This window comes from Tinamus guttatus, unplaced genomic scaffold (genome assembly GCF_059628265.1).
Source record: "Tinamus guttatus ecotype Peru unplaced genomic scaffold, ASM5962826v1 Tinamus_guttatus_pri_ptg000649l, whole genome shotgun sequence".
Taxonomy (NCBI): domain Eukaryota; kingdom Metazoa; phylum Chordata; class Aves; order Tinamiformes; family Tinamidae; genus Tinamus; species Tinamus guttatus.
In genome coordinates this window covers 3,573,183-3,598,614 of record NW_028289183.1, presented here as the reverse complement: position 1 = coordinate 3,598,614, position 25,432 = coordinate 3,573,183, and the positions used below count along the sequence as shown (strand labels likewise).

General features: G+C 67.4%; 2 protein-coding genes across 2 annotated transcripts; one reads left to right on the top strand and one right to left on the bottom strand.

Moving 5' to 3' along the window:
• Nucleotides 1-7,546: 7,546 nt before the first annotated feature.
• Nucleotides 7,547-18,230, top strand: RBFOX3 (RNA binding fox-1 homolog 3). The gene is made up of 11 exons (XM_088536014.1): nt 7,547-8,078; nt 13,305-13,524; nt 13,778-13,959; nt 14,045-14,098; nt 14,813-14,905; nt 15,495-15,555; nt 15,628-15,904; nt 16,278-16,317; nt 16,976-17,034; nt 17,286-17,364; nt 18,096-18,230. The coding sequence occupies exons 1-11, from the start codon at nt 7,977-7,979 to the stop codon at nt 18,138-18,140; spliced, it is 1,212 nt and encodes a 403-aa protein (XP_088392140.1). The 5' UTR covers nt 7,547-7,976; the 3' UTR covers nt 18,141-18,230.
• A 1,746-nt stretch (nt 18,231-19,976) lies between these two features.
• ENGASE (endo-beta-N-acetylglucosaminidase) lies at nt 19,977-25,235 on the bottom strand. Its single transcript, XM_088535867.1, has 13 exons — nt 24,959-25,235; nt 24,681-24,882; nt 24,165-24,313; nt 23,940-24,097; nt 23,031-23,179; nt 22,770-22,935; nt 22,559-22,662; nt 22,246-22,354; nt 21,998-22,170; nt 21,129-21,289; nt 20,952-21,054; nt 20,735-20,849; nt 19,977-20,399 (listed from the first exon to the last, which is right to left on the bottom strand). The coding sequence occupies exons 1-13, from the start codon at nt 25,233-25,235 to the stop codon at nt 20,007-20,009; spliced, it is 2,259 nt and encodes a 752-aa protein (XP_088391993.1). The 3' UTR covers nt 19,977-20,006.
• Nucleotides 25,236-25,432: the final 197 nt, after the last annotated feature.

Genomic DNA, 25,432 nt, shown 5'->3' with positions numbered 1-25,432 from the left:
AGGGCCCCACGCGCGCTGCGGGGAGCAGGGGGGCTGCGGGCAGGACCCCCGCGCAGCGCTGTGCCGAGCAGGGTGCTTCCCCCGCCTTTCTGCGCATGTCTCGAAAGAACCATAAATTCGGGCTGTGAAATCCCGCTGCGTCAGCACTCTGCAAAATGAATTGATATTAAATGTGACAAAAGTCGCTCTAATTCATCCGGGCCAGTTCCTGCTTCCCGCCCCACAGGCGCAATGGGAAGGGAAGGCAGATGGTGCCGGGATGGTCCCGGGGCAGCCCTTCCAGGGCATTCCTTAATTTGGGAGTATTTACAAAAAGCAGTAGTGGTTCATTTCGGGATGCAGTGAAGCTCGTGTGAGCAAGGAGCGGCCCTTTTCCTTTTGGAGGCAGCAGCGCGGCCCTTCGGGGAGCTTTTCCTGCACTTTCGCTGGCCTCCGCTGTGCAAGGCCTGGCCCCCGGCCAGCTCCCCACACGCTACGTTTGCTTTTCTATTCTCTGTCCTGCTGTTGCTCCCTGTGACTTTTGCAGCCCATCTGTGCTCCCGGTAAAAGCCTTCCCTTCCCGCCGCATCCTGTGCCACGGCTGCTCCGTGCCGGGCTCCGTGCGCAGCCGCTTCCCCCCGGCACGCCGCCACTCCGGGCTGCTCCTGGGATGCTCTGGCCACACTCTTCCCAGTGGCTGGGTCCTGCTGCACTGCCACGTCCCCTCCTATCCCAGGATGCAAGCGGAGGGGACAGCAGGGTGGCCTCTGGAGCGGGATCACCCCCGGAGCAGGATTGCCCATGGCATCACCCTTGGAGCGGGATGGCCCCTGTTGGTCGCATCCCCCTGGTTCCCGGGATGGACCGCTTGTGTCCTGGTGCGTGGGCAAACGGGACCTGGGAACGGCGGCCGCCCGCTAAATAAGCCATGAGCTGATCCCGGCAGCACAATCAGAGCCCGCCGTTAATGAGTATTTATGGGGCTGGGAATGCTTATTTAACCTCGCTGTGCTAAATATTTAACCAAATTATAATATTTATAATGTCTTTGCAGCAGAAGGGAGCGGGTGGGGATGTGGGCAGGGGCTGCTCCTAGCGAGCCCCAGGTGAGCTCGGCACCCAGGGGAGCTCGGCACCAGCTGCACCGAATCCTCCTGCAATGGGGGAGTCGCACGGGAGCTGAAAGGTGCTCCCAGTCCAAGCCCTTGAGCTCGTGCTGTGAAATGTCCTGTGTGGAGCAGCAGCAGCGGCAGCAGCAGCAGCGGCAGCGGCAGCAGCAGCGGCAGCGGCAGCGGCAGCAGCGCTGGGCTCCGAAATCCATTGGCTCAGGTGAAGCTGAGGCATTGGGGAGCCTCCCACGGGATTTCCTAGTGTGGGGATGGGACCAGTGGCTGGATTCCCGCAAGGGCTCAGCACGGTGGTCACCGCTAGCCGTGTTCCCAGGTAGGCAGCCCAAGGCAGCGAGGGGGCTGTCCCATCCCAAGCATGTGGCCTTGCTCCGGGTCCGGGCTGCCTCCCGTCCGTGTCCTGCTCGGAAGCGGAGCCGGCTGTGGAGCAGCTCCTGCCGTGCTCTCCCCATCCCACTCGCACCAAGAGCTGCAGGGGAGCCACGGGGGCTCCCGGCGCAGCGATCGCAGCCTCGCAGCACGTTGCGGACAGGACGATGATGGAGGGGTCCTGCCCTACGCGCAGACAACCATGTTGACCTCGTTTAGGCTCCTAATCAATTTGCCCCCACGTGATTAATTGAGACGTTTGCTCACGAGGCAGGAGCGGCTGGTGCCAGCTTTGCCCGTGGGGCTGCGCTGCATCCAGCCGGACAGGGACTGTCCTGCTCCTGGCTCCTTCGGAGCGCGGCCGCTCGGGGCTGCCGGCGGCGCGGGAGACGCTTTGCCCACAACTTGGAGCGCGAGGCAGGAGACCGGCAGCACGGATGATTGGGAAGGATTTTCTAGCTAAATTGCTGAGCAGATGGATTTACCCTGGCCAGGTCCTCGTGGGCTCTGGAACATTTTCTCTGCTGTCACGGTTCCTTTTTATGACCTGCCATTTGCTCCAGCAAGCGGGAAGAGAGCCCTTGGCGCTGTGCTCCCGCTCCGGGCTGCCGTGTGGGAATGCAGCAGCGGTGCTGCGAGAGCCACCGCTGCTTTTCCAAGGATGCCGGATCCATGCCAGAGCCTGACGTGAAGCCTGGGTGTGCTGGGGGCTGCACGCTGCTCTGGAGGCTCCCGTGGTTCTGGAGCGGTGGGGATGGCAGGAGGATGCTGCAATGGTGACCTGGGGCCAGGTGCAATCGGAGCCTCGCAGGAGCCGCGGATGGGAAGTGCCAAGCGGCTCGGCACGAGCGGAGCGTGGGATGCGGGATGCAGGGAGGAGCTGGCCGTGCTCGGGATTGTGCGCTGCCGGTTGCTTCCCAGGGACCGTGCTGGGGATCCCGCCCTGCCATAGAGGATGATGCACCACCTTCCCCCAAAACCCTTTCCCCTTCCTCCAGCAGCATTCCTGCCATTTACATTAAAGGCTATAACGGGTTGGAGTAAATGGAGCAGGTTTGCAATTAGTTTTCAAAGTACTTATCTCATTAAAGTAAATGAATTATTGATTTAGTGACACTCATGCTTTTAGCGAGCGGCACGGTGCCATCGCCGCTCGGCTCGCTGCGGCCGCCCCTGCACGCTCGCGTGCATGCGCGCGCGGTGCATGAGCAGCTCCTCGCGTCTCCCGCTCGCTCCTCGGCTCCGTCGTTAAAGCAGCCCTGAGGATCTATGAGGGGTGCCCAATGCGGGATGGGATCGGGCACCTGTGCTGGAGTGGCAGCGTTTGGGGCAAAGTCCCTGGGACAGGCAAGGTGGAGGGCACAGCGCTGTGTGTGCCGGTCGGGAAGCAGGATGCATCCCGGTGCGTGCAGCAGGCAGGGAGCAGGTTGCAGCCCGGTGCACAGATGCAGCCTGGTGCATGCTGGTTGGGAAGCAGGATGCATCCCGGTGCGTGCAGCAGGCAGGGAACAGGTTGCAGCCCAGTGCACAGATGCAGCCTGGTGCATGCCGGTTGGGAAGCAGGATGCACCTCGGTGTGTGCAGCAGGTTGCAGCCCAGTGCACAGATGCAGCCTGGTGCATGCCGGTTGGGAAGCAGGATGCATCCTGGTGCATGCAGGGAACAGGTTGCAGCCCAGTGCACAGATGCAGCCTGGTGCATGCCGGTTGGGAAGCAGGATGCACCCTGGTGCGTGCAGCAGGTTGCAGCCCAGTGCACAGATGCAGCCTGGTGCATGCCGGTTGGGAAGCAGGATGCATCCTGGTGCATGCAGCAGGCAGGGAACAGGTTGCAGCCCCGTGCATGCAGCAGGATGCAGCCCGCTGTGCGCCAGGTGCTCCCGGGAGGACCAAGTGCCAAAAGGCATCGGTGAAGCCGAGTCCACAGCTGGACCTGCCGGCCCCTCCGCCTGCTGCTGACTCATCTCGTTCACGCATCCTTGTGCAGGTATTTAATCTCTCCCTTGGGACGCAACGCTCTGGAATGGGACCTGTCCGCTCCATGGTAGCGCCGCTGTCTGCGCCCACATCCGTGCTCGGAGCGAGCGGAGCAGATCTGCTCCCCCTGTGCTGGGAAAGGGCCACGTGCGGCATTTGGGAAGCTGCCCCTCGTCCTTCCCTGGGCTGCACGGGTGGCCGGACCCGCATCGCAGCCCCGCAAACCCTGTGCGGGCTCTGGCCCCGCTGCGGCTGTGCCCGTGCGGGCCTTGCGTGCGCTCCTAGCCTCGAAAAAATCCTTCTCATTTAATTAAAAGTGTTGACATTGTGCCTGGCCATCCCGCCCGCCAGAGAACGTGGTTATAAATTAAACATTAAACCTTTAATGGCCCATAAAGAAATATTCGCTGCTGCTTATGTATATAGGGGATATAAATAGAGAGGGCTGCTGGGGGAGGGGCAGGATATTATTTTTCCTCAGCCAGATAATCTTTGCTAATGAATTTAATTAAAAGCGAAATTAATTTAGGATTTTTGGTGGTGGAGAGGCGGGTCGGAATGTGCCTAAGAAAAAGGTGCTGTGACTCTGCTGGGAAACGGTGCTGCTGGGGCCGGCAGTCCCGCGGGGCCGGGGGCCACCGCTGCGCTGGTCCCACTGGTCCTGGCCCTTTGCATCCCGCGTCGTCCCCCGGCTCCTGGGGATGCTGGGGAAGACGTGGGGAGCAAGGAGCACCCTTTGCACGTGGGAGCTTCCCGGCCGTTTCTGTGCACGCTGGCTGCACCGCTCCGTGTGACGCCTGGGACCGGCGGTGGTGCCGGACGGAGCGGTTGGGAAGCAGGAGCTGGCCTGGCCACGCTGCCTGGAGCGGTCGCCTGCGCTCCCAACCCACCGCACATTCCCCTACGGCCAGGGGCTCCCGGGCAGCCGGGTCCATGGCGTGTTCCCACTGCAGCCCGGGAGCGTTCCCGGGAAGAACCTGGGAGCCCTGGCGTGCCCGTGGGCGGCGCGCGTGGCTGGCCCAGGAAGCTCGCGCTTTCCGGAGGGTTTTTATCCGGAGCGCTAATGGAAGTGAGCACTGGCCTAATGAGCCGAGCTCCTCCGCGCTCCGGCGCGTGCAGGCACCAATTTCCATAATTGATCACCCTGCTGCACGCCGAGCGCCGTGTTCGCCATCGGCGGTGCCCGCGGCCGCGCCACGGTGCCCGTGCAGCCCCTGCGAGCCGCAGAGGCGCCGGCTCTGCCGTCCTGGCGCATGGGAGCGTGTTGGGAGCATGGTGGGAATGTGGGGCCAGCACGCCTGGAGGACTGGGCACCTCCGGCTCCCCAAAGAAGCAGCTGGCAGCAGAACTGCCCCTGCGTCGTCCCCTAACCCCCCAGCACCTCGTGCTGTCAAGGCCGCTCTCGTTATTTTGAGGGTCTGACATGATTTATGAGCGTGAGCGTTGGCCACGTTGCAAAAGCCAATTAGTCCAAGTGCCGCTTGCAGGAAGTTTCCTTTGAAACCTGGGGCCCCTCTCCAAGAAGAGCATGAGTGGAGGGGCAGCGCCGGACCAGGCTTGGCCCGGGCAACGCGGTACCAGCTGGTGCCAGTGACAGCTGCTCCCGGAGCAGGAGCAGCCCGTGCGGCTCCTTGTCCCGGACGTGACCAGGACGGTGACGCTCGCGCCGCTGCAGGACGTCGCCGCCGATGCGCGGGCAGCGCTGCCGCGAGCACGTGCGATAACCGGCGCCGGTCTCAGTGCTCCCTTCTCTTTCCCGTTGTTCCGCAGAGAGCCCAGCGCGAGCGCCGCGGGAGCCTCGGCCGTGTCACAGGTAGGGCTGCGCGCGACGGGGCGCGCGGGGTGGCAAGTGGTGGCCGGTGGCTCCCGCCTTGGCGGGCCGCGTCCTGCCGAGCACGTGGGTGCAGGCGCGTGGCCCTCGCTGGGAGGCCGAGCATCCCTCGCCCTTATTTATCCGCGCTCCGGTGCCTGGTTCAGCGCGCACGGTCCCTGTGCTCCGGAGCGCTGCCCCTGTGCTCCGGAGCAGCAGATTTAGGAGCTGACAAGCGGCAGGGCTGGCCGGGAGCTCGCGGCGTGCGCCGGAGCCGCTGCCCCTGCGCCTTGCGGGCTGCCGCGGCTCTGGTTGGGGAAAAACCCCAGGGTTTTGGGGCCTTTTCTTGGCATGGCGGCTGGCAGGTGGCTCCACGGGGGACGCTGCTGCAGCCTCTGTCCCCGGCTCCCCTTGGCACGTGGCTGCGCTCTTCCCTCGCTCCCATTAGTTTCATGCGCTTCCTCTGCAGTCCCGCTCCAGTGCTGCCACTGCCGCGGCTGGCCCAGTTATCCGCAGCTGGTCACGGTCCCTCCCCGCCTGGTGACGTCACGTGCGGTGCTGGTGACATCACGCACACGGGCCGTGACCTCACCGGGTGGCTGTGATGTGGGGTCCCGACAGCCGAGTGTCACCCCGGCAGCGCTGGGTGAATCTCTGCTAAATGCCCAGGGACCAGGAGGGTCCCCAGTCGCTGTCCGGGAGGGTCCCCAGTCGCTGTCCGGGTTTCCCACCGCTCGCAGTGGCTCTTGGTGTCCGTCCTCTGGAGCGGAGCGGTGATGCCGAACCCCCCACGAGCGAGGATTGCGCGGGGCGAGCAGAGGCACCGGGATGTGGCAGCCGGAGGCCGTGTTTCCTTGGCGGGGTCGGTCCTTCCGCACGGATCCCTTGCGGAGCCGGGGGTCCCGCACTGGGAAGCACTTGGCTGGGGCCGGCGGAGGAACCGGAGACCCTGCGGGAGTCTCCATCCCGTTGCCTTATGCCCAACTGCTAATGAGCTTTTAATGAATGAAGCCTTGGCTGGGGGCTGCCGGGGCTCCTTGCTGCATCCCGTGGGCTGGCGTTCGGGCTGGGATTAGGATTGGGTCAGTGAATCCCATCCCCGCTCCGAGGCGGCGCTGCTGCAGCAGTCGGGCGCCCGGCCCCGGCGTCTCCCCTTCCAAAAAACAAACCCCAGGAGCCCTCGAGGGTTCATCTAAAATAAAGAATGGGAATAGTGCTGATTTGAAGGAAAGCCAGCCCCATGCTGTGCATGGGAGCGCGTCGCCAGCCCGTCCCCGAAGGGCAGCGAGAAAGATGTGCTCAGAAGTGCAGCCCTGTGCAAGTTGGGCCTTTGCTCGTATATCTCGTGTGTGCCCTTTGCTTTCCTGTGCCTGATATTTATTAGGTTTAATTTTACTGGGACGCGGCTGTAAGTGAGACAGATGGAGCGGGGTCTGGGCGCCTGGTGAACACAGCTTAATTAAACAGATAAATAAACTTTCCTTCCAGGAGCTTTTGGAGGGGCCACTCCGGGCCGGGCTCTGAGGGGCTGGGATGGATAGGCTGGGACAGGGCTCTGCTCCGGCTCCCTCCGCGGTGGCTCCCACGGATTTGCAGCAGGGAGCGGAGCCGCGGCGAGCGCGCAGGACACTGCAGCGTGTCGCTGTGCCGGGGGATGCTGTGGAAAATCCCAGGCGCCGAGCGGGCTGTGCATGTGCCGGAGGCTCCGGCGGAGATGGAGCAGCAGCGGCTGCTGGCACCGACCTGCCTTTGTGCATCACATTTGGCCGAGGCGGGAGCGGAGTTGGCCCCGGGTTTCGCTTTCCCACGTCCTGGAGCGCCAAGCGAGCCAGGCGGCCCCAGAGCGCGCGCCCGGCGGTACCAGAGCGCGCGCCCGGCGGTACCAGCACGGCGAGCGCGCAGGCTAGGCCCTGGAGGGGCAGCGGGCGCGTGCCCCCTTGCACACGCGCGTGCCCCCTTGCACACGCGCGTGCCCGTGCCCCGTGTCGCTCCGGCAGCGGTGCAGGCGCTGCAGGAGGGCCGGTGCACGCGCGGCGGGAGCGGGCAGAGCTGCAGCGCCCTGCACGTGCTGGGGCTGCTCCTGCGGCCGCGCGGCGCGCTCGGGCTGGATGCATGCGTGTGCATGCGTGTGCAGGCATGGTGCGGCGCTGCGCGGGCGTGCACGGGGCCACGCGGTGCAGGTTCCTCCCCGTGCCGCCCCACGGAAGCTCCCGGTTGGATCCCGCTCCCGCGGGAGCCGTTACGCCCGGCCCCCCGGCCCGGTGGCAGCAGCGCGGCGGCGGCAGCGCAGGGGTTAAGTGCGGGATCAGCTGTTCTCGTGTCATTACGGATTCTCTTGGTTTCACGCAGAGCCGTTTGATGTCTGAATGCACGGGGGACTCCCCCTCCTCCCGCAGCTCCCACCCCTTTTATTCCGCTCCTCGCTCCCTTCCTCCTCCCCTTCCTTTCTCTCTCTCCCCTTCTCCTCCTCCTCACGCACACCCTTTGCAGACCGCTCGCGCCGTTGCCAGCGCCTAATGGCACCGGCGTAGGGAGCCGCGCTTTGTTCCGGCGCGGAGCGGAGCGCCGGCGCCTCCGATGAATTCCTCCTAAGCGGAGCAGCGGGCCGGGCCGGCGGGCGCCGGGCGAGCGCGAGGGGGAGAGCCCGGAAGACGGAGGATATCGGTGCGCAGAAGAGGACGCAAGTGCCAGCAGCTCCCGGCTACCTGTCACCGCATGCTGTGCTCCATGGCTAACTCGGGCTGCCTCCTTGTCTCCAACTCAGGCATGCTTCCTCACTCTCTCCCCTGTCCTCCAGCCTTCCTCTACCTCCAACAGGTAAGTGACCCCTCGGGGGGGTTTTGTCGCTTTGCAGCTCGCACGTGCTCGCTCCGGGCGCAGGTCAGAGTTTAACCGCTTCTTCTCCAGCCGTGCGCGGCCTCCCTGGCGCCACCGGCTTTTCCTGCGGCAGCAGCCGGTGCTTGGCGGCCGCAGCTTCGTCTCCGGGGGGTGTCAGGGCTGGGGGCTGCAGCCACCAAGCTGCCCGGTGGCCCTGGTGCCTGCCCGGCCTCGGGGCCGCTCCGCAGAGCAGGAAGGCGCTGGGCTGAAAGGCTGAGGCTGCTCCAGGGCTCTGGGAGATGGAAATAGCAGCTGGTGGTGCATGCACACGTGTGTGCATGTGTGTGCATGCATGTGCGTGTGAGCACCCTGTGTGTGTCCGGGATCTGGATCCAGGCGCACGCCCGCTGTCTTGCCATCCGTACGGAAGTGCGGCACAGGGATCCGGCTGGAGTGGCGGGCTCAGCAGTCGCGGGAGCTGGCGCAGCCCCGTTTAGGTACCCCGGTGGCGTGCATTTGGGTCCCGAACGTCCCGTCGGGGCTTTGCGCAGGCTCCGAGAGCCTGCAGGCTGGCAGTGCCAGGGCTGTACCGCTCCGGAGGGGAAGCGTTTCCTTCAAAGCCCCTTTGCAGCCTGGGGAATCCCCGCGTGCCCCCGGCTTGCGGCAGCTGGGGAGCGCGGCATGCGCCCACGACAGCACCCGTGTGCCCACGGGCCACTTGCATGGCCCTTGCTGGGGCTCGTGGTGCCCGGCTGGCCCTGGCCCAGCGGCGGCTCCCAGCGCCGCTCGTGCAGCGGCTGCCACGTGCGCAGGGCTGGTGCACGGCTGGTGCATGGCTAGTGCTTGCACGTGATTGATGCCCCCTCTTGCCCGCAGAGCCACCACGGCAGCTCCAGGGCACCGGGGCTTTCAGGCTCGACTTCCCCGGGCACTTGGTGCAGGGCAGAAATGGCCCTGAGCACCCCCTCCCTGCCAGGGCACCCGTGGATGGGGTCCTGCGGGCAGCAGTGCAGGTGGAGGTGCGAGATTCCCTTGCAGGCTGGAATTCCCTGTGCTCTGCTGGAGCCGAGCGTGCCGCGCTGCTGGCAGCACGGGCCGAAGCGGATCCCGCAGGCCTGACTGGGCCGTGCCAGCGGCACTGACGGTCCCTGCGAGGGAGAAACTTCTCCCTGGTGGCAGCACTGGGCACCCAGCGGCTCTGCGCCTGCTCGTGCCCCGTTTGCTTCCCTCAACGCGTGGCATCGCGCGGTGCCTCCTGCTCTCCGGCAGCGCGGGGCTGCGCGCAAGCCCGGTGCTGCGGCTGTGCGCGCTGCAGGAAGCGCCTCCCTGCCCTCGTCCCTGGAAACCGTGTGGGAAGTGGCACAAACTCCCCTCTGGAAGGTCCCTTCTCTCCCGGATGGAGCTGGGCCGCGGGACACGGAGCCGTTGGCCCCGCGGTGGCTGCGCGGCCGTGGTCCAGGTGCCCCCGCAGCGGCTGCCACTGAGGAGCTGAACAGGGCTGGATGCACCTCGGAGCAGCGGGAATGTCAGCAGTATGAGGAGGGCCGGGAATGCCGGGACTTGGCCTGGGCATCCCTATCATGCCGAGCTCACTCGGCTGGGAGCGGAGCGCGGAGGCGGCCTTGGATGGTGGCGCTTGGCGAGCCGGGGTCGGTTCCTGCTCCGGACCTGCGGGAATGCCGGAAGCCATTGGACACCGCAGACAAGGAGCTGCTGATCCAAAGCAGGCCGAGCCATAGGGCAGCCCCAGCTGCAGGGAATGGGCACAGGACCCACACAGGAGCCACCGCATCCCCGTGCTCCCCGCTGCTCCGAGCAGCGCCAGCCTCTGCAAACGGCTGCTTGGAAAATTCCTCTCCGAGAGGGCTGCGCCAAGCGTGGAGCAGCGTGTTTTTAGGGAGCAGGTCTCTTCCCAGCAGCATCCCAGCGCTTTGCAGCCACAGGCTCTCCCGGAAAGCCGCTCATCCGGCCCTGTGCTCCCTGCGTGGGCTCCTGCGGCCCTGGTGCTCGCCCCACTCTGCAGCACCCGCCTTGCGCGCAGCCGAGCGGAGATGTTAAAGTCACCCAAAAATGCATTTTCTTTTTTTTTTTTTTTTTGATATATAGAAAACACTGACATTAATTTTAGCTTTTGCAAAGCTGCTTTCCCCACAACAGCTATAATTTAGGCCCACCCTGCCTGGCGATGCTCTTTTTATAGGTATATTCTTATTTTAGTGCTATGGTGATGGGTGAACGAGTAGATTAAATTAGATTTAGTATCTCTCGTTCTTTAAAGCGGTCGAGGCAGTCGTTGGAGGGATGGGGCTTAACAAGGAGGAGAGGCTGATAGGGTCCTGCCCGCGCGCTCCTACGCATTGTGCACCCGCTGGAGTTCAGGTGGGTTGCGGCGCCCGCGGCCGGACCCTCCGATCTCCCCGCTCCTCCCGGGGATCTGCAGCGTCACGGCGGGGATTTGGCTGCGCCGCCGCTTTGGCTGCGCGCTCGGTGCCGGCTCGCGCCCGGCTCCTGCTGACGGTGCCGGGCGGCCCGGGGGCGCGCGGGACAGGGCAGGGGCCGAGGGTGCCGCACGGGGCCCAAACGTGCAGGGGGAGCAGGCGCTGGTGTCCAGCACTGTCTGCAGAGGTGGTTCTGTTCTCAGCGGGGGTGTTGAGCAGCGAAGCTCAAAGGAGTGTGCGTGGGGATGAGCTGGGTGCGGTGCTGGTGGGAGCCCTCGGTGCAGGGTGCCCCCGTGAGCCTGGGCACAAACCGGATTTGCAGGATTTGCCCAGGCCTCTGTGCCAGCAGCGCTGCCGATCCCGGAGCCGCTGGTGGGAGCGCCGTGGCCGAGGTGGCCGCACAAGGGGACCGTGGCCGAGGTGGCCGCACAAGGGGACCGTGGGGACCGTGGGGACCGTGGCCGAGGTGGCCGCGCGCCCCAGCCCGGACACTGCTCCCTCGGGAGGGAACGGGGCCGGGAGCGCCCGGCTCTGCCCCCGGCCCGGCCGCGTCGCATCCTGCTGCTCCAGCCACCGGCTCCGCATCGAGATGGGCAGCGACGGAGGGAGCAGGCGGCGGCAGCAGCTTATTTGCGATCCGCATTGTGTGGGGAGCTCTTAATTAGAGCTAATTAGACTAATTAACTTGCAAATGAGAAACGTGGCTTTTTCTCCCTTCCTTTTACATGAGGAGGGAGAAAAATGTTTTAGAGGGGTTGAACAACAAGCTCCTTATTGAAGCTAAGGGACGTGTACCTGCTCCGCGATGGCAGCGTGCAGATGTGGAGCGCAGCTGTGAGCTGTGGCTGTCCCCACACCCACGCGGTGTCCCCGTGTCCCTGTGTCCCCATGTGCCCACGTCCCGTGGTGCATGGTGGGGGTGCAGGGAGCGCCGGCCTCGCCGCGTCCCGGCACGCTGCCCGCCGGGCTGTGTTAGCACAGCTCGGTTCAAATGTCTGATTAGTCTTTAGGAGATCGAGGGGTCAATTTTCCACAGCTCCTTCCTCTCCATTTAACTAATTTAACTGCACGATTGTTACAAATTTCATTTTATTATAGCCCTGCTTCTCAGTCCAATTGAATTACCAAAATCTCATTTTCTCAGAAGTGCTGAATATGTAATTAGAGGAAAAATTATGCTCCTGACTGCCTATTAGAGCGGTTTGTGCAAGCGAGCGGGCTCGGTGCGCGCACACGGGCGCTCGGCCCGCGCCGGGCGAGCGTGGGCGTGCGGGGCTGGCAGTGCCCTGGGAGCCGCGGGAAGCGCCGGCCGGGGCTGCCGTCCTGCTCCCGGCCTCGCCGCGCGCAGCCGGGATCCGGGATCCTCCGCGGTGCCGGTGGGCACAGGGCTGTGCGGATGCCGAGGATGTGCCTCCTTTCCCCACCGGTTCCTGTGCCCGCGTGTCCCAGATCCTCCCGCCAAGGCTTTGCAGCCATTGCGGACGTTCCGGCCTTTCCGGGATTCCCGTCTGCCGGGCTCGGAGCTCCCAGCATCCCGGGTGCCGCGGGTGGCGCGTGCGCGGGGACGCGGAGGGCGCATCCTCCATCGCGCGCTCCGGCTCCCGCGCGGCCCTGGCCTCGCGCGTTCCCGGCGGTGACGCAGCGGATCCCTCCTCCCGGGTGGGCGAGAGGCGGGAAGGGCCGGCGGGGCAGCCCCACGCGCCCCCCGCTCGCCTCAGTTACACAACATTATCATTTCATAACGCGCTGAAAAATACATGAAGTTGGCTGAATGCAGATGAAATTGCACCATTTACTTCATGAATATTTCATGCTGCCTCAGCTCCGAACTTCCCCGCCGACAAAGCCGGGATCCCGGGCCGGACGCCCCGTCCCTCCTGCCCGGGGCCATGCGCTCCTGCATCCCGGTTGTCCCGTGCAGGGACACACGTGCTGGCTGCATTCGAGCCACTGCAACCAGCCCAACCTCCCAGCTCCGCTTGCGCTGCATTGCCCACAGCCGCCAGCATCAAAAATTTATGGTGTTTCCTGCTTGGAAAAGCCCTGGGATCACCGGCAGCGGGCATGGAGCAGGGCCGGGGCATGAGCATCCTCCTGGCAGCGCGGTGCATGGACACGGCCTCTGCCCTGGCGTTTTCTTGAAAAGGATAAAATGGTAAAAACGGAGCCGCTGGTGGTGCCGTCGCCAAAGTGCGGCGTCGGCAGAAGCGGCCCCACGCGTTAAATGACTTGGAAGGGAACGGCCGGGATTGTGCTGAGGAGGCAGAGTGCGGCAGGGGAGCGAGCGGAGCAAACCGGGGAACTTCATTAATTAAAGAAGCTCATTAATGAGGGACATTTAATCAGCTGAAGACGATCCCCGCCCCCGGCTGCCGGGGCGCCGGCGGCGCGCGGAAGCTCGCGGGAAGCGCGCGGGAGGCGGGATCGGAGCGGCCGCGGCCGCACCGCGGCGCCCGCGAGCGGCAAACCGGGACCCCCGTGTCCCCGAGGGCTGTCCCGGCTCCTCCCGGCAGCTGGGGACAGCCCGGGCTCTGTCGCGCTGCACGGCTCCGCTCGCCGCGGCGCAGGGCTGCCGTGCAACGGGGGTTCAGGCCGTACTGCGATGCGGTGCTGCACCGTGCAGTGCAATGCAATTGTGTAATGTGCTGCACTGCCATGCACTGCAATGCAACACGATGCAACGGTGCATCGCCATGCGCTGCAGCAGCAGCCGGTGCATGGGGAAGGCGCCGGGGGGTCGGCGCGGGGCGTCCAGCCGCGACGGGGCTCGTGCCGTGTCTCCCGGCAGGGCAACCAGGACGCCCCGGCGCCGCCGGACGCCATGGCCCAGCCCTACGCCCCGGCCCAGTTCCCCCCGCCGCCGCCGCAGAACGGGCTCCCCGGCGAGTACGCGCCGCCGCCGCCGCCGCACCCCGCGCCCGACTACGCGGCGCAGAGCGCGGTGCCGGAGCACGCGCTGAGCCTCTACACACCAGCACAGAGCCACGGCGAGGCGCCTGCCGCCGACGGCAGCACGCAGCCCAGGCGGCACCGGTAAGAGCGGCCGCGCGTGCGGCGGCCCCGGCGCCTGTGGGCACAGGGGAGGCTGTGGGTGGTGCTGCCAAGGCCCCCTTGTCCCCTGCCCAGGGTGTCCTTGTGAGCCGGGATCCCCTCCAGCAGCACGAGGAGGGCCAGGGCCGTGCAGAGGGGCAGCCTGGGGCTGTGGAGGGGAGCTGGGCACCGGGCATCGAGCACGGGGAGGTGCCGGGCGCCCGTGTTGAGCCCCGGCGCGGGCGGCCCGCGGGACGGCTCCCGTCGCCCCGCAGCAGACAGACGAGGCGGCGCAGACGGAGAGCCAGCAGCTCCACTCCTCAGACAGCGCGGACAAGCAGCAGCCCAAGCGGTTACACGTCTCCAACATCCCCTTTCGCTTCCGGGACCCCGACCTGCGGCAAATGTTCGGGGTGAGTTTGGAGGTGCGTGGGGCTGCGTGATCGCCGAGTGGAGCCCCTAGCCCTGTCCGCTCACCACCCTGCTCTCCGCTTGCAGCAATTCGGGAAGATCCTGGACGTGGAGATCATCTTTAACGAGCGGGGCTCCAAGGTGGGTGCTGCCCGGCGCCAGCCCGGCCGGCGGCCCCGGCACGAGCGCGGTTCTCCCGGGATGCCCGGAGCTTCTCTTCCTGCTCTCCCCTCCTCTCCTGCCCTGGCTGCTTCTCTTCCCCTCTTGCATCCGTCTCCGAGGCCGGCTGTGCCGCGGGACAGGGCACGGTTTTCCAGGGCAGGAACCAGCCCCATGCCCAGGGCGAGCATCGTCCCTTCCTTGGAGCGTGCACCGTTTTTGGGGAATGCACTGTCCCTATCCCCAGGCTGTGCAGCAGCCCCAGGGCAAGCGCTGGCCCTGGCCCCAGGCCTTGCGCCATTCCCAGTCTCCGGACATGCGTCCCCTGGGTGTGCAATGTCCCCATCTGCGGGGTGTGCACCGTCCCCAGCCCATGCGGACCTGCACGGTCTCCAGTGCGTCACCAACAGAAGGGGTGGCCCCATCCCGCTACCCGGGAGCGACATCGGTGCCCCAGACCAAGCAGGTGGCAGAGGGTGTCCCCGCCGTGTCCCGCACCGCGCGCGGGGGCCTCTGCTGCTCCCCGTGCCCCTGGGCCAGGCGCGGGCCCGGGTCCAGCCCTCGTCCCCGCTCCGCGCGGGAGCCGCCGCGCGGCCGCGTCTCTCCTGCAGCTCTCCTGATTCACCCCCTCTCTCTCTGCCCCGCACCCCTCTCTGTCTCTCTCTGTCTCCTTCCTCCTTCCTCCTCTGCTCACAGGGGTTTGGGTTTGTAACTTTTGAAACTAGCGCAGATGCCGACCGGGCACGAGAGAAGCTGAACGGCACCATCGTAGAGGGCCGGAAGATTGAGGTGCTCAGATAAGTGCTAGTCTCCTGCCCGTGCGGGGTCCCCTCCGCGGGCTCCCGGCACCGGCGCTGGCTCCGCCGCGGGGACGGGGACGGTGGGACGCGCGCCCCGCGCTGCATGTCCCCGCTGCCGTGCGCGTGCGCCAGGATGGGGACGCGGGCGGCACTGGGGCTGGCGGCGGGTACCAACCCCGGAGACCCCCCTGAACATGTGTGGAGCTGCAGAGCACACGGGGCTCCAAGGCATGCGGGGACGCAGGGTGGCAGGAGCCAGGCACAGGGACATCCCCGTGGCCACCTATGCCCTGCGACAGCCGAGCTTGCCTGTGCTTGCGGGGGCTTGCAGGGCCTCCTGCAAGTGGATTGCGCGCAGCAGCCGGACCCATTGCATGCGGAGCAGGGCTCACTATGCACAGAGCTAAACCTGTTGCATGCGACAGTGGGACCTATTGCACGTGGAGCAGGGCCCACTACGCGCAGAGCAAGACCCATTGTGTGCAGAGCTAGACCCGTTGCATGCGGGTGACATGACGTGACAGCGCGGGGCACGTGTGGGCGCTGCGCGGCGCTGAGCGGCCGTGCCCGTCCCGCAGGTGAACAACGCCACGGCCCGCGTCATGACCAACAAGAAGGCCACGAACCCCTACACCAACGGTAAGGGCGGGCGCGGGCGGTGAGCCGGCCCGGCGCGGCCGGCACCGCGGCCTCATGCGCTCTCCCCCGCAGGCTGGAAGCTCAACCCGGTGGTGGGAGCCGTCTACGGCCCCGAGTTCTATGCAGGTAACGGCCCGTCCCCGCGCCCCTGCCGCGCGGTCCCCGCCGCGCTGCGCCGTGCTGGCGATGCCGACGGGGACGGCCTCTCTCCCGCAGTAACGGGGTTCCCGTACCCCGCCACGGGCACGGCCGTGGCGTACCGAGGAGCGCACCTGCGGGGCCGGGGCCGTGCCGTGTACAACACGTTCCGCGCCGCGCCGCCGCCGCCGCCCATCCCCGCGTACGGCGCGTGAGTACCCGCGCGCTGCCGCCCGCGCTGGCGCTGGGGGGTCCCCCTCCGCGGCTCCCTGTGCAAAATCCATCTCTGGAAAATCCCCCCGGGCTGTTTCCCCACGCACCGCATGCCCCAGGCCCGGCGGAGCAGCCGACCGTTCCCACCGCGGCTCAGTGCGAGCGCCTGCGCCCTGCATGGGGCTGTGCTGCGTTTGTGGCACTGGTAGGACCAGTCCGTGCTGCGCAGCGGGAGCCGGCGTCCTCCTCGCCCGGGTGTCCCCAGACTGCCCTGGCGCATGCGGTGCCCTGGGCAGGGCCGTGACAGATGCGTTTTGCCACAAGCGAACGCGGTGCCGCGCGTGCGGGCTCTGATGCTGCCTCCTCTGCAGGGTTGTCTACCAGGACGGGTTCTACGGGGCCGAGATCTACGTAAGTGCCGTGCGTGGAAGAGAGTGCGCGGGTCTGGCCTGGGGTGGGGGCACCACAGCCTGCAGCATGGTATGGCATTGCACGGTGTGGCACGGCATTGCACGGCATTGCACAGTATTACATGGCATTGCACAGCATTGCATGGTGTGGCACAGCATTGCATGGTGTGGCACAGCATTGCATGGTATTGCACGGTGTGGCATGGCATTGCACAGTATTGCACAGCATTGCACGGCATTGCACAGTATTGCATGGCATTGTACGGCATTGCACAGCATTGCACAGTGTGGCACAGCATTGCATGGTGTTGCACAGCATTGCACGGCATTGCATGCTGCAGCATGCCATTGCAGGGCACAGCATTGTAGGGTCTTGCATGGCACCGCATGGCTTTCAAAAGCATTGCACGGCGCAGCACCGCACGCCATGTGCATCTCTAGTTTTTCTGCCCAGCAACAGAGGGAATGGGTGGGAAAAGGTGCTGGTGTGCCATTAGTTGGGATACAGCAACGGACTGCTTGGAAGAGGCATCGGGATGCACGGCGGGATGCACGGGGCGATATTCCAGGCAGTGCAGAACCGTTTTCGTTGCGGCTGGTGCTTGGGGGGTATGCAGGGCGGCGCGGGCCGCGCGCTCACGGCTCTCTCCGCGCTGCAGGGGGGCTACGCCGCGTACCGCTACGCCCAGCCCGCGGCCGCCGCCGCCTACAGCGACAGGTGAGCGTCCCCCGCGCAGCGTGTCCCCTGCAGCGCGTCCCCTGCAGCACATCCTGCTGCAGCGTGTCCCCTGCAGCGCGTCCCCGCCGCAGCGTGTCCCCTGCAGCACATCCCGCTGCAGCGTGTCCCCTGCAGCGCATCCCGCCGCAGCGTGTCCCCCGCGGCATGTTCAAAGCCAGGACAAGCCCCGTCCTGAGCTGTCCCCCTGGCCTGGGGGGGACCCGACTAACCCCGCGCTCTTCTCGCCCCAGCTACGGGCGGGTGTACGCCGCCGCCGACCCCTACCACCACGCCATCGGGCCCGCCGCCACCTACAGCATCGGCACCATGGTAAGAGCAGCCCCGGCGGCGGCGCCCGTGCTCGGCTCGGGAGGGGGGCCCGCGCGGCGCAGTGCAACGCGATGCAATGCAGTGTAGTGCAGAGCAGTGCAGCATGGTGCAGTGCGGTTTGGTGCAATGCAGCGTGGCACCGTGCAGCGCGGCAGGGCACCGGGCAGTGCGGTGCTGCACGCTGCAGCGCCAAGCCCGTGTGCCAGCACCTTTCACCCCAGGGACCGCAGCAAGGGAGCTGTGCCCAGCAAGGGAGCGCAGTGCCGCGCTGCCCTGCACTGGGGCTCGGTGCATGCACCAGCCCGGGCGGCGTGCGTGCATGCACGCAGGTGCAGAGAGCCAGCACGCAGGGAGCATGCAGGTGCCCCAACACCCTGCAGCCTGCCCGCGTGATGTCCCTTCTCGGTACCTCGCAGCCAGCATCAAAGATGAAAAACCCCGTTGTGGGGGCGCTTTAAAGCCAACCCGCCTTTCTCTTCCCTTTTTTTGGTAATTCCTCCTTTCACGCTGCCCACGGTGGCGGCCGGGCCCTGCGACACTGCGGGACGGGCAGGACGAGCGGCCTCGAGCCGCAGCTCCAGCCCCAGCCCGGCCGCCCCGCGCGCTCCCCGGGGCGGCCCCGTTTGGCATCATTTGGAAAAACCAAAAAGCACCAACAGACGGGAAGAGGCGGCCGGGCCGCGCACTCGCTCGCATACTGACGGGCTTTTTTTTCGTCTTTGATGTTGCAGGCTAGTCTATACCGAGGAGGGTACAGCCGCTTCACTCCCTACTAGCAAGACAGACCCAGCCCCTCACACTGCCAACACTGGCTGCTCACTGGGCACCAAACCCGCCCAGCGGCCTAAGCAGGGCCCGGCCTGCCGACGACCAGCGCGGTGCCGCCGTGCCATGCCGCGCTGTGCCACGCTGTGCCGTGCCATACGGCGCTGTGCCGTGCCGTGCCACGCTGCGCCGTGCCATGCAGCGCTGCGTCGTGCCATGCAGCGCTGTGCCGTGCTGTGCCACGCTGCGCCGTGCCATGCGACACTGTGCCGTGCCATGCGGCACTGTGCCGTGCCACACTGCTGTGCTGTGCCATGCAGCACTGCGCCGTGCCATGCCGCACTGTGTTGTGCCACACCGTGCCATGCCGCGCTGTGCCGCGCTGCGCCATGCCATGCAGTGCTGTGCTGCGTGCCCTCCCGAGCCGATGCCAGCAGCTGCGATACGGGAACCCCCTTCCTCTTCCTCCTCCTCCTCCTCTTGCTCCTGGCAGTGCTGTAGCCAAACAGCACTGCCCGGGCAGCCACTGCTCCCTGTCCTGCCTCCGAGGATGCAGGAACAGCCTGAGCAACCCCTGGGATGTAGGAAGGGCCCAAGCATCCGCTGGGGCACAGGAACAAGCCGAGTATCCTCCAGGGCACAGGAATGGCCTGGGCATCCCCTGTGGGAGCTGAGCATCCCCTGGAGTGCAGCAGCAACCTGGGCATCCCCCATGGGAGCAGAGCATCCCCTGGGGTGCAGGAATGGTCTGGGCATCCCCCGTGGGAGCAGAGCATCCTCTGAGGTGCAGGAATGGTCTGGGCATCCCCCATGGGAGCAGAGCATCCTCTGAGACACAGGAACAGCCTGGGCATCCCCAGTGCGCTGCCCTCCTGCGTGGGGCCGCGGGGAGCACCGCGCCGCGGAGCGTCGGGCGCCGCGCGGGGCCGTCCCCTCCTCGCCCCAGCGAGGGCTCTGCCTTTGTGTTTCCATCCTAGTGAAACCGCAGCCGTTTCCTTCTGGGACCAGGAAGGGCAGAAGCAAACAAAAAAAACAACCGAACAACAACAAAATCAAAACTCGAAAGATTAAAGGCAAAGCAACAAAAAAAATCAGAGCGACAGCAACCAAGTGAAACGTCCCATACGTCCACACATGCACGGAGCCGGCAGAGCCCGCGCGGCGAGAGGCCGGAGCGGGGCCGGCACCACGTCTTCCTGGCGGGCGGCCGGGGCGCGCGCCGTGTGCCGAGCGCGCGAGGCCTCAGCCGGCCGGGCCGGAGCCGCCGCGTGTTGCAGGGGGAAGAGCCTCTGCGTTTTAAAGGGAACTTTTGCTAAGAGGAGCCTGCAAGTCGCTTGCGTCCCCGTCCCCACGCCGCCGCCGCCGGGGCGCCCGTCCCGCCGCTCCTTTTCTATTCCCGCTGTACATACCCCCGCCCCGGACAAACCCCTCTCCGCTCTCCTGGCTTCTCCCCGCGGCAGCCCCTGCCGGCCCGGCCCCGGCACGCCGTATGCTTCAAAGGTGTGACATCCTAATAAACAGTATTATTATTATTATTATTATTATTATTACTACAAGGATTATTATTATTATTATTGAAATTATTAATAAAGATTTCTTTCTTCAACCAGGAGGACTCAGGCTTTGGCGGGTGCTGGTGGCAGGGATGGGAATGGGAGTCAGGAGCGGGTCCCGCGTGGGGCTGAGCCCTACGGGGCCCTTCCCGGAATTGCATTTCGGATCCTTTCACCCAGCAATGAGCAGCCGCTTCAGAGCTGACGGGTTCGTTCTCCCAACCAGCATCGGCTGCTCTCGACCCTCCCTTCCCGCGCAAGCGCCCCGTGCACGTGGATGCACGGACACACGGATGCACGGACACGTGGATACGGTGCTCCCGTTTAATGCGCGGCGGCACCGGCAGCGCCGGCCGGCTCGGAGTAGAGCAGCTGCAGGCGGCCCCAGCGGCGGGCGGGCACGGGCAGCCCCTCGGGGCGCAGCGGCTCCACGAGCAGCTCCAGGCGCGCGGGCTGGGCCCCCGCGGGCCGCGGCAGCGCCAGCCCCACGGCGCGGAACACGCGGCCCTGCGCGCGCCCCAGCGGCGGCCCCGGGCGGCCCCGCGCGTCCGCGCGGTGCACGAGGAAGCCGCAGGCCCGGCCGGGCGGGTAGGACCAGCGCAGGGTGAGGGCCAGCGAGAGCTGCCGGGCGCCGGGGCCCTCCTGCCAGCGCAGCTGCGAGCCCCGCACGTGCTGCACCGGCGGCGACGGCTCCGCCACGCTGGCCGCGTCCAGCACCTGCAGACGGAGCGCGGGCACTGCTGGGATCCGGCCTGGAGAGCGCGGGCACCCGGGCGAGCTGCTGCATGCGGTGCTGGGAGCGCATTCGATGCACGCTACATGCACAGCGTGCGCTGCAGCCTTGGGAGCACGCGCTTGCTGCATGCAGCATCGGGACTGTGCAGCTGCTGCATGCAATGCCACAAGCATGCACCTGCAGCACCAGGAGCATGCGCCTGCTGCACACTGCGCCAGGAGCGCGCGCTTGCAGCCTCGGGACTGCGCGTGGAGCATGCGGTGCCTGGAGCGTGCGCGCATTGCCCGAGCGTGCGCCCGCGGCGCCGTGCACCCACCTGCAGCTCCCCGAGGAGGCAGGAGAAGGGGGTGTCCTGCGGGCTGGCCTGGTGGCGGGACACCACCAAGGAGAGGTCGCGCAGGCTGCACTCCTGCAAGTCCAGCTCGTAGCACCTGCGCGCAGAGGGGCCGGGCGGGCAGCAGGGACAGGGATGGGGACGTGGCGCAGACAGGGACAACCCCAGGCCACCCGCGCTGCCTCCCCTGCGCGCTCACCGGCTGCTCCAGCCGTGGGCACCGTGGGCGCAGCCGCGGAGCAGCCTGGCGAGGCCGGGCGGCGGAGCCGGGAGCAGCCGGGGACGGTGCCAGGCGTCGGGCTCTGCGGGAGGCAGGGCAGGAGGATGGGGGTGCCGGGCGCCGGGCGCGGAGCCGTGTCGGCTGTGGCACCGGCACCGTGGCGCTCACCGGCCTCGGGCACGATGCCGTCGGGGTGGCCGCTTTGCCGGGTGCCGACCTCGAGGGACACGTCGCACAGGTCGTCCTGCGGCTCCTCCAGCTTGAAGAGCAGCGTCAGGAGGAGCTTTGGGGGCGCCTGCACCTGGAACGAGAAAAGGCTGGTGACCCCGATCCACCCAGAGAGACAGAGACAGAGAGAGGAGAGAGGAGATGCTGCGTTAGGCATGCGGGGCGGCAAGGGCTGCGGCGAGCCCATGGCGTGCTCCCCACGGCGTGCTCCCCACAGCGCGCTCCCCACTGCACGCTCCCCACGGCGTTCCCCATGGCACTCTCCATGGCAGGCTCCCCACGGCGCTTCCCATGGTACTCCCCACAGCACACTCCCCGCAGCACACTCCCCATGGCACTCTCCATGGCACGCTCCCCATGGCACTCCCCACAGCACACTCCCCACGGCATGCTCCCCATGGCACTCCCCACAGCACGCTCCCCATGGCATTCCCCATGGCATGCTCCCCATGGCACGCTCCCCACGGCATTCCCCACGGCGTGTTCCCCATGGCACACTCCCCACTGCGCTCCCCACAGCACACTCCCCACCACTCTCCATGGCACGCTCCCCATGGCGCTCCCCACGGCACTCCCCACAGCACACTCCCCACGGCACTCTCCACGGCACACTCCCCATGGCACGCTCCCCACGTCACGCTCCACGGCACACTCCCCACGGCACTCTCCACGGCACACTCCCCATGGCACGTTCCCCACGTCACGCTCCACGGTACGCTCCCCGTGGCACTCCCCACGCACACTCCCCACAGCACATTCCCCACGGTGTGCCCGCCGGCCCGGGGCGCTGCACTCACCGGAGGGAGACGCGCTCCTCGCCGGCGGCGATGGTGCCCTGCAGGCGCAGGGAGCTGCCGCCGCGCCAGGCGTCCTGCAGGCAGCAGCTGGGGCGCAGCCCTCCCGCGTGCTCCGCGTACAGGGGCTGGATGTCCTGCGCGCTCAGGTTGTACCAGGGCCCCACTTCTTCCTCCTGCGGGAGGGCAGAAGGGGCCAGGACGGGCAGCGGGGACCCCCTGTGCCCTGCGCCCCGCGGCCTCGCACCCACCTTGCCGTTGGCGAAGAGCGCGGTGCCCATGCCCAGGCCGAAGGAGGTGCCGAAGGGCAGCGTGCAGATGCTGTGTGTGGGCAGGTGTTCTGCCAGCAGCGCCCAAAACCTGCGGGGACGGCGGGTGTGGAAACCTGCCCATGCCCCAGGCCCCGCTTCACCCAGGGCATCCCCACACTCATGTCACACTTGTCCCCATGCTCATCCTTGCGCTCCTCTTCGCACCCATTCCCATGCTCATCCCTGGGCTTTTGCCTGTGTTAGTCCCCACGCTCGTCCCCACGCTCGTCCTGGCGCTCGTGCCCGCGCTCACTTGTCCTCGTTCTGCAGGAAGTTCTCCTCGCCCAGGTGCTCGTAGACCCAGCCGGGGGCAAAGATGGCAGCAGAGAAGCCGTACTTGCGGATGAGGCTCAGGGGCTGCGGGACACGGCGCGGGCGTCGGGACGGGGCGCGCGGCAGCCGGGACGCTCCACGCGCACCCGGGGCCACGTCCCCGCGGCCAGAGGAGCCACCGGCAGCGGCACCTTGTCAGAGTCGAAGCCGCCGCCGAGCACGTTGCCGCGGGCGAAGACGTCGATGCCGAAGTAGACGTCGGCACGGCGGCGCCCGGCCAGGCGCTGCGAGCGCTCCAGGTGCTCCTCCTTCCAGTTGTAGTTGACGAACAGCCCGTCGCAGGCGTCGAAGAGCTCCCTGGGGACATGGACGTTGTGGCAGCGGGATGCGGCGCGGCCCCCCCATACCCCTGGGCCCCCGGAGCCGCCCCCCAGCCGGCGCCGGCCGCTCACCCGTTCTGCTCGTTGAGCTCGTTCTGCCACTGCAGCGCGCCGCTCCGCACCACGCTGTCGTACCAGAGCACGAGCCCGCCCGGCACGGCGCCGTGCAGCCGCCCCGCCAGGCGCCGCAGGAACGGCGGCAGGTTCCTGGCGGCCGCCGCCTGCGGGAGCGTGCGGTGAGTGTGGGGCAGCGCGGGGAGCGCAGGGCAGGGTGGGCAGCGCGGGGCATTGCAGGACACTACGGGGCATTGCAGGGCAGCACAGGGTAGTGCAGGGCAGTGCAATGAATGCGGGGCAGCGCAGGGCAGCACAGTGAGCGCAGGGCAGCACGGGCAGCGCGGGGCATTGCAGGACAACGCAGGGCATTGCAGGGCAGCACGGGGTAGTGCAGGGCAGTGCAATGAATGCGGGGCAGCACAGGGCACCACGGGGAGCATGGGGCATTGCAGGACAGCGCAGGGCATTGCAGGGCAGCACAGGGTAGTGCAGGGCAGTGCAATGAATGCGGGGCAGTGCAGGGAAGCACGGGCAGCGCAGGGCATTGCAGGACAGCGTGGGGCATTGCAGGGCAGCAAAGGGTAGTGCAGGGCAGTGCAATAAATGTGGGGCAGTGCAGGGAAGCACGGGCAGCGCAGGGCATTGCAGGACAGCGCAGGGCATTGCAGGGCAGCACAGGGTAGTGCAGGGCAGTGCAATAAATGCGGGGAAGTGCAGGGCAGCACAGGGAGTGCGGGGCAGCGTGGGGCAGCGCAGTGAGCGCAGGGCAGCACGGGCAGCGCGGGGCATTGCAGGACAGTGTGGGGCATTGCAGGGCAGCATGGGGTAGTGCAGGGCAGTGCAATGAATGCGGGGCAGTGCAGGGCAGCGCAGGGCAGCGCGGTGAGCGTGGGGCCGCACGGGGCCATGCCAGTCAGTGCTCACACTCAGCCTGCTCTCCAGGTTGACCAGCCAGCCGTCGAAGCCGTAGTGCCGGGCCAGGCGCGCCAGCTGCTCGGCCACGGCGCCGTACGCGTCGGGCCCGCCGCCCAGGAAGGCCTCGCACAGCTTCTCGCCGTCCGTCCACTCCGCGATGAAGGTGCCTGCGGAGGCGGCGCTCAGCGCCCGCCCAGACCCGCTGCCCGCCGCCCGCCGCCCTCCGGCCCTCACCCAGCACGGGCACCCCGTTGCGGTGCGCCGCGTTGGTCCAGCACACGGGCGGGATGGTCACCGTGTGGTGGCTGAAGTACACGAAGATGTCGATGTAGCGCCAGTGGTAGAAGACATAGGGGTTGCGTGTGGCCGAGCCCTGGATGAACCTGTAGCGGAAAGGAGCAGGGCTGGGCAGGGGGCAGACCCACGGTCGGACCTGCACTGGTGGCACCAGCTGGGTGACCCTGCGCAGACCCGGCCAGGTTGTCCCGAGCACAGCCCAGTGCTCCGGCACCAGCTCCCGGCCTCCATCCCGGCCGGCTGCACTCAGTCCAGCTCGGAGCGATGAATCAAACAGCAGAAAAACAGGTTTGGGGCTTGCGCCGCGCTGCGAGGCTGGGGCAGCGTGAGCTGGGCAGGTGCGGTCCGCGGCCGACGCGGAGCCGGCCCCGGGGCCCCAACGGGCTCCGTGCCAGCGTGGGCGGCTCGGCGGGGAGCGCCCCGACGGCCCCCGCGCCCGTCCCGCGCGCTCACCGGTCCTGCAGGTAGCCCCCGCGCATGTCGTGGCACACGAGCGTGCGGGGCCGGTCGGCGCGCAGCGGGGGCTGGCGCGGGGCCAGCGGCACCGCGGCCACGTTGAAGTCGTCGTCACCCGTGGGCTGCCAGGCCAGCAGCTCCTCGAGGCCCGAGAGGAAGAAGCTGACGGGCTCCGTGGTGCCGGTGTCGAAGTGCCGCGCTGCGGGCGGCCGCGGTCAGGGCGCAGCGGGGCACCGGCGCCGCCACTCGCACCGGCACCGGCTCGCGGGCCTCACCTGGCAGCGGCGGCGGGTGGAAGGTGACGGCCTCGTGCAGCACCGTGGTCCCCGGCGCATCCGCCGCGGGCGACGAGCTGCGGGCGACGAGCGTCGGGCCGGGCCGGGCAGCACCGCGGCCAGCGCCCCCGGCCCCGCGCCCCGGGCACCTCCGCCGCCGCCGCCGCCCGCCCCGCGCCGCCGCGTCCGTGTCCGCGTCCGCCGCCGTCCCCGCGGGCTCGGGCTCGGGGTCGCCTCTCTTGCCGCGCCGCTCGCCCGCCTCCCGCTCCCCCTCCATGTCGCTGCTGCCGCCGCCGCCGCCGCCGCTTCCCGTCGCTCCCGGCGCCGCATGGGCCGGCTCCGCCCCGGGGCGGCCGCACCGGCCCGCGCTCCGCCCGGCCCGGCCCCGCCGCCCGCCCCGCGCGGGGCTCCCGCGGGCCGCGCGGCTGCACGCCGGGATTTGGCGCCCGGGCGCTTTAGCTCCCAGCAAAGCAG

Coding starts and splice junctions, on each gene's coding strand:
- ENGASE (XM_088535867.1), bottom strand. CDS start 25,235: ATGGAGGGGGAGCGGGAGGCGGGCGAGCGGCGCGGCAAGAGAGGCGAC. Junction 24,098..24,164: donor CAACGGGGTGCCCGTGCTGG/GTGAGGGCCGGA, acceptor CCGCCTCCGCAG/GCACCTTCATCGCGGAGTGG. Junction 22,936..23,030: donor GAGCTCAACGAGCAGAACGG/GTGAGCGGCCGG, acceptor CCATGTCCCCAG/GGAGCTCTTCGACGCCTGCG.
- RBFOX3 (XM_088536014.1), top strand. CDS start 7,977: ATGCTGTGCTCCATGGCTAACTCGGGCTGCCTCCTTGTCTCCAACTCA. Junction 14,906..15,494: donor TAGAGGGCCGGAAGATTGAG/GTGCTCAGATAA, acceptor CCCGTCCCGCAG/GTGAACAACGCCACGGCCCG. Junction 17,035..17,285: donor GCCGCCGCCTACAGCGACAG/GTGAGCGTCCCC, acceptor TTCTCGCCCCAG/CTACGGGCGGGTGTACGCCG.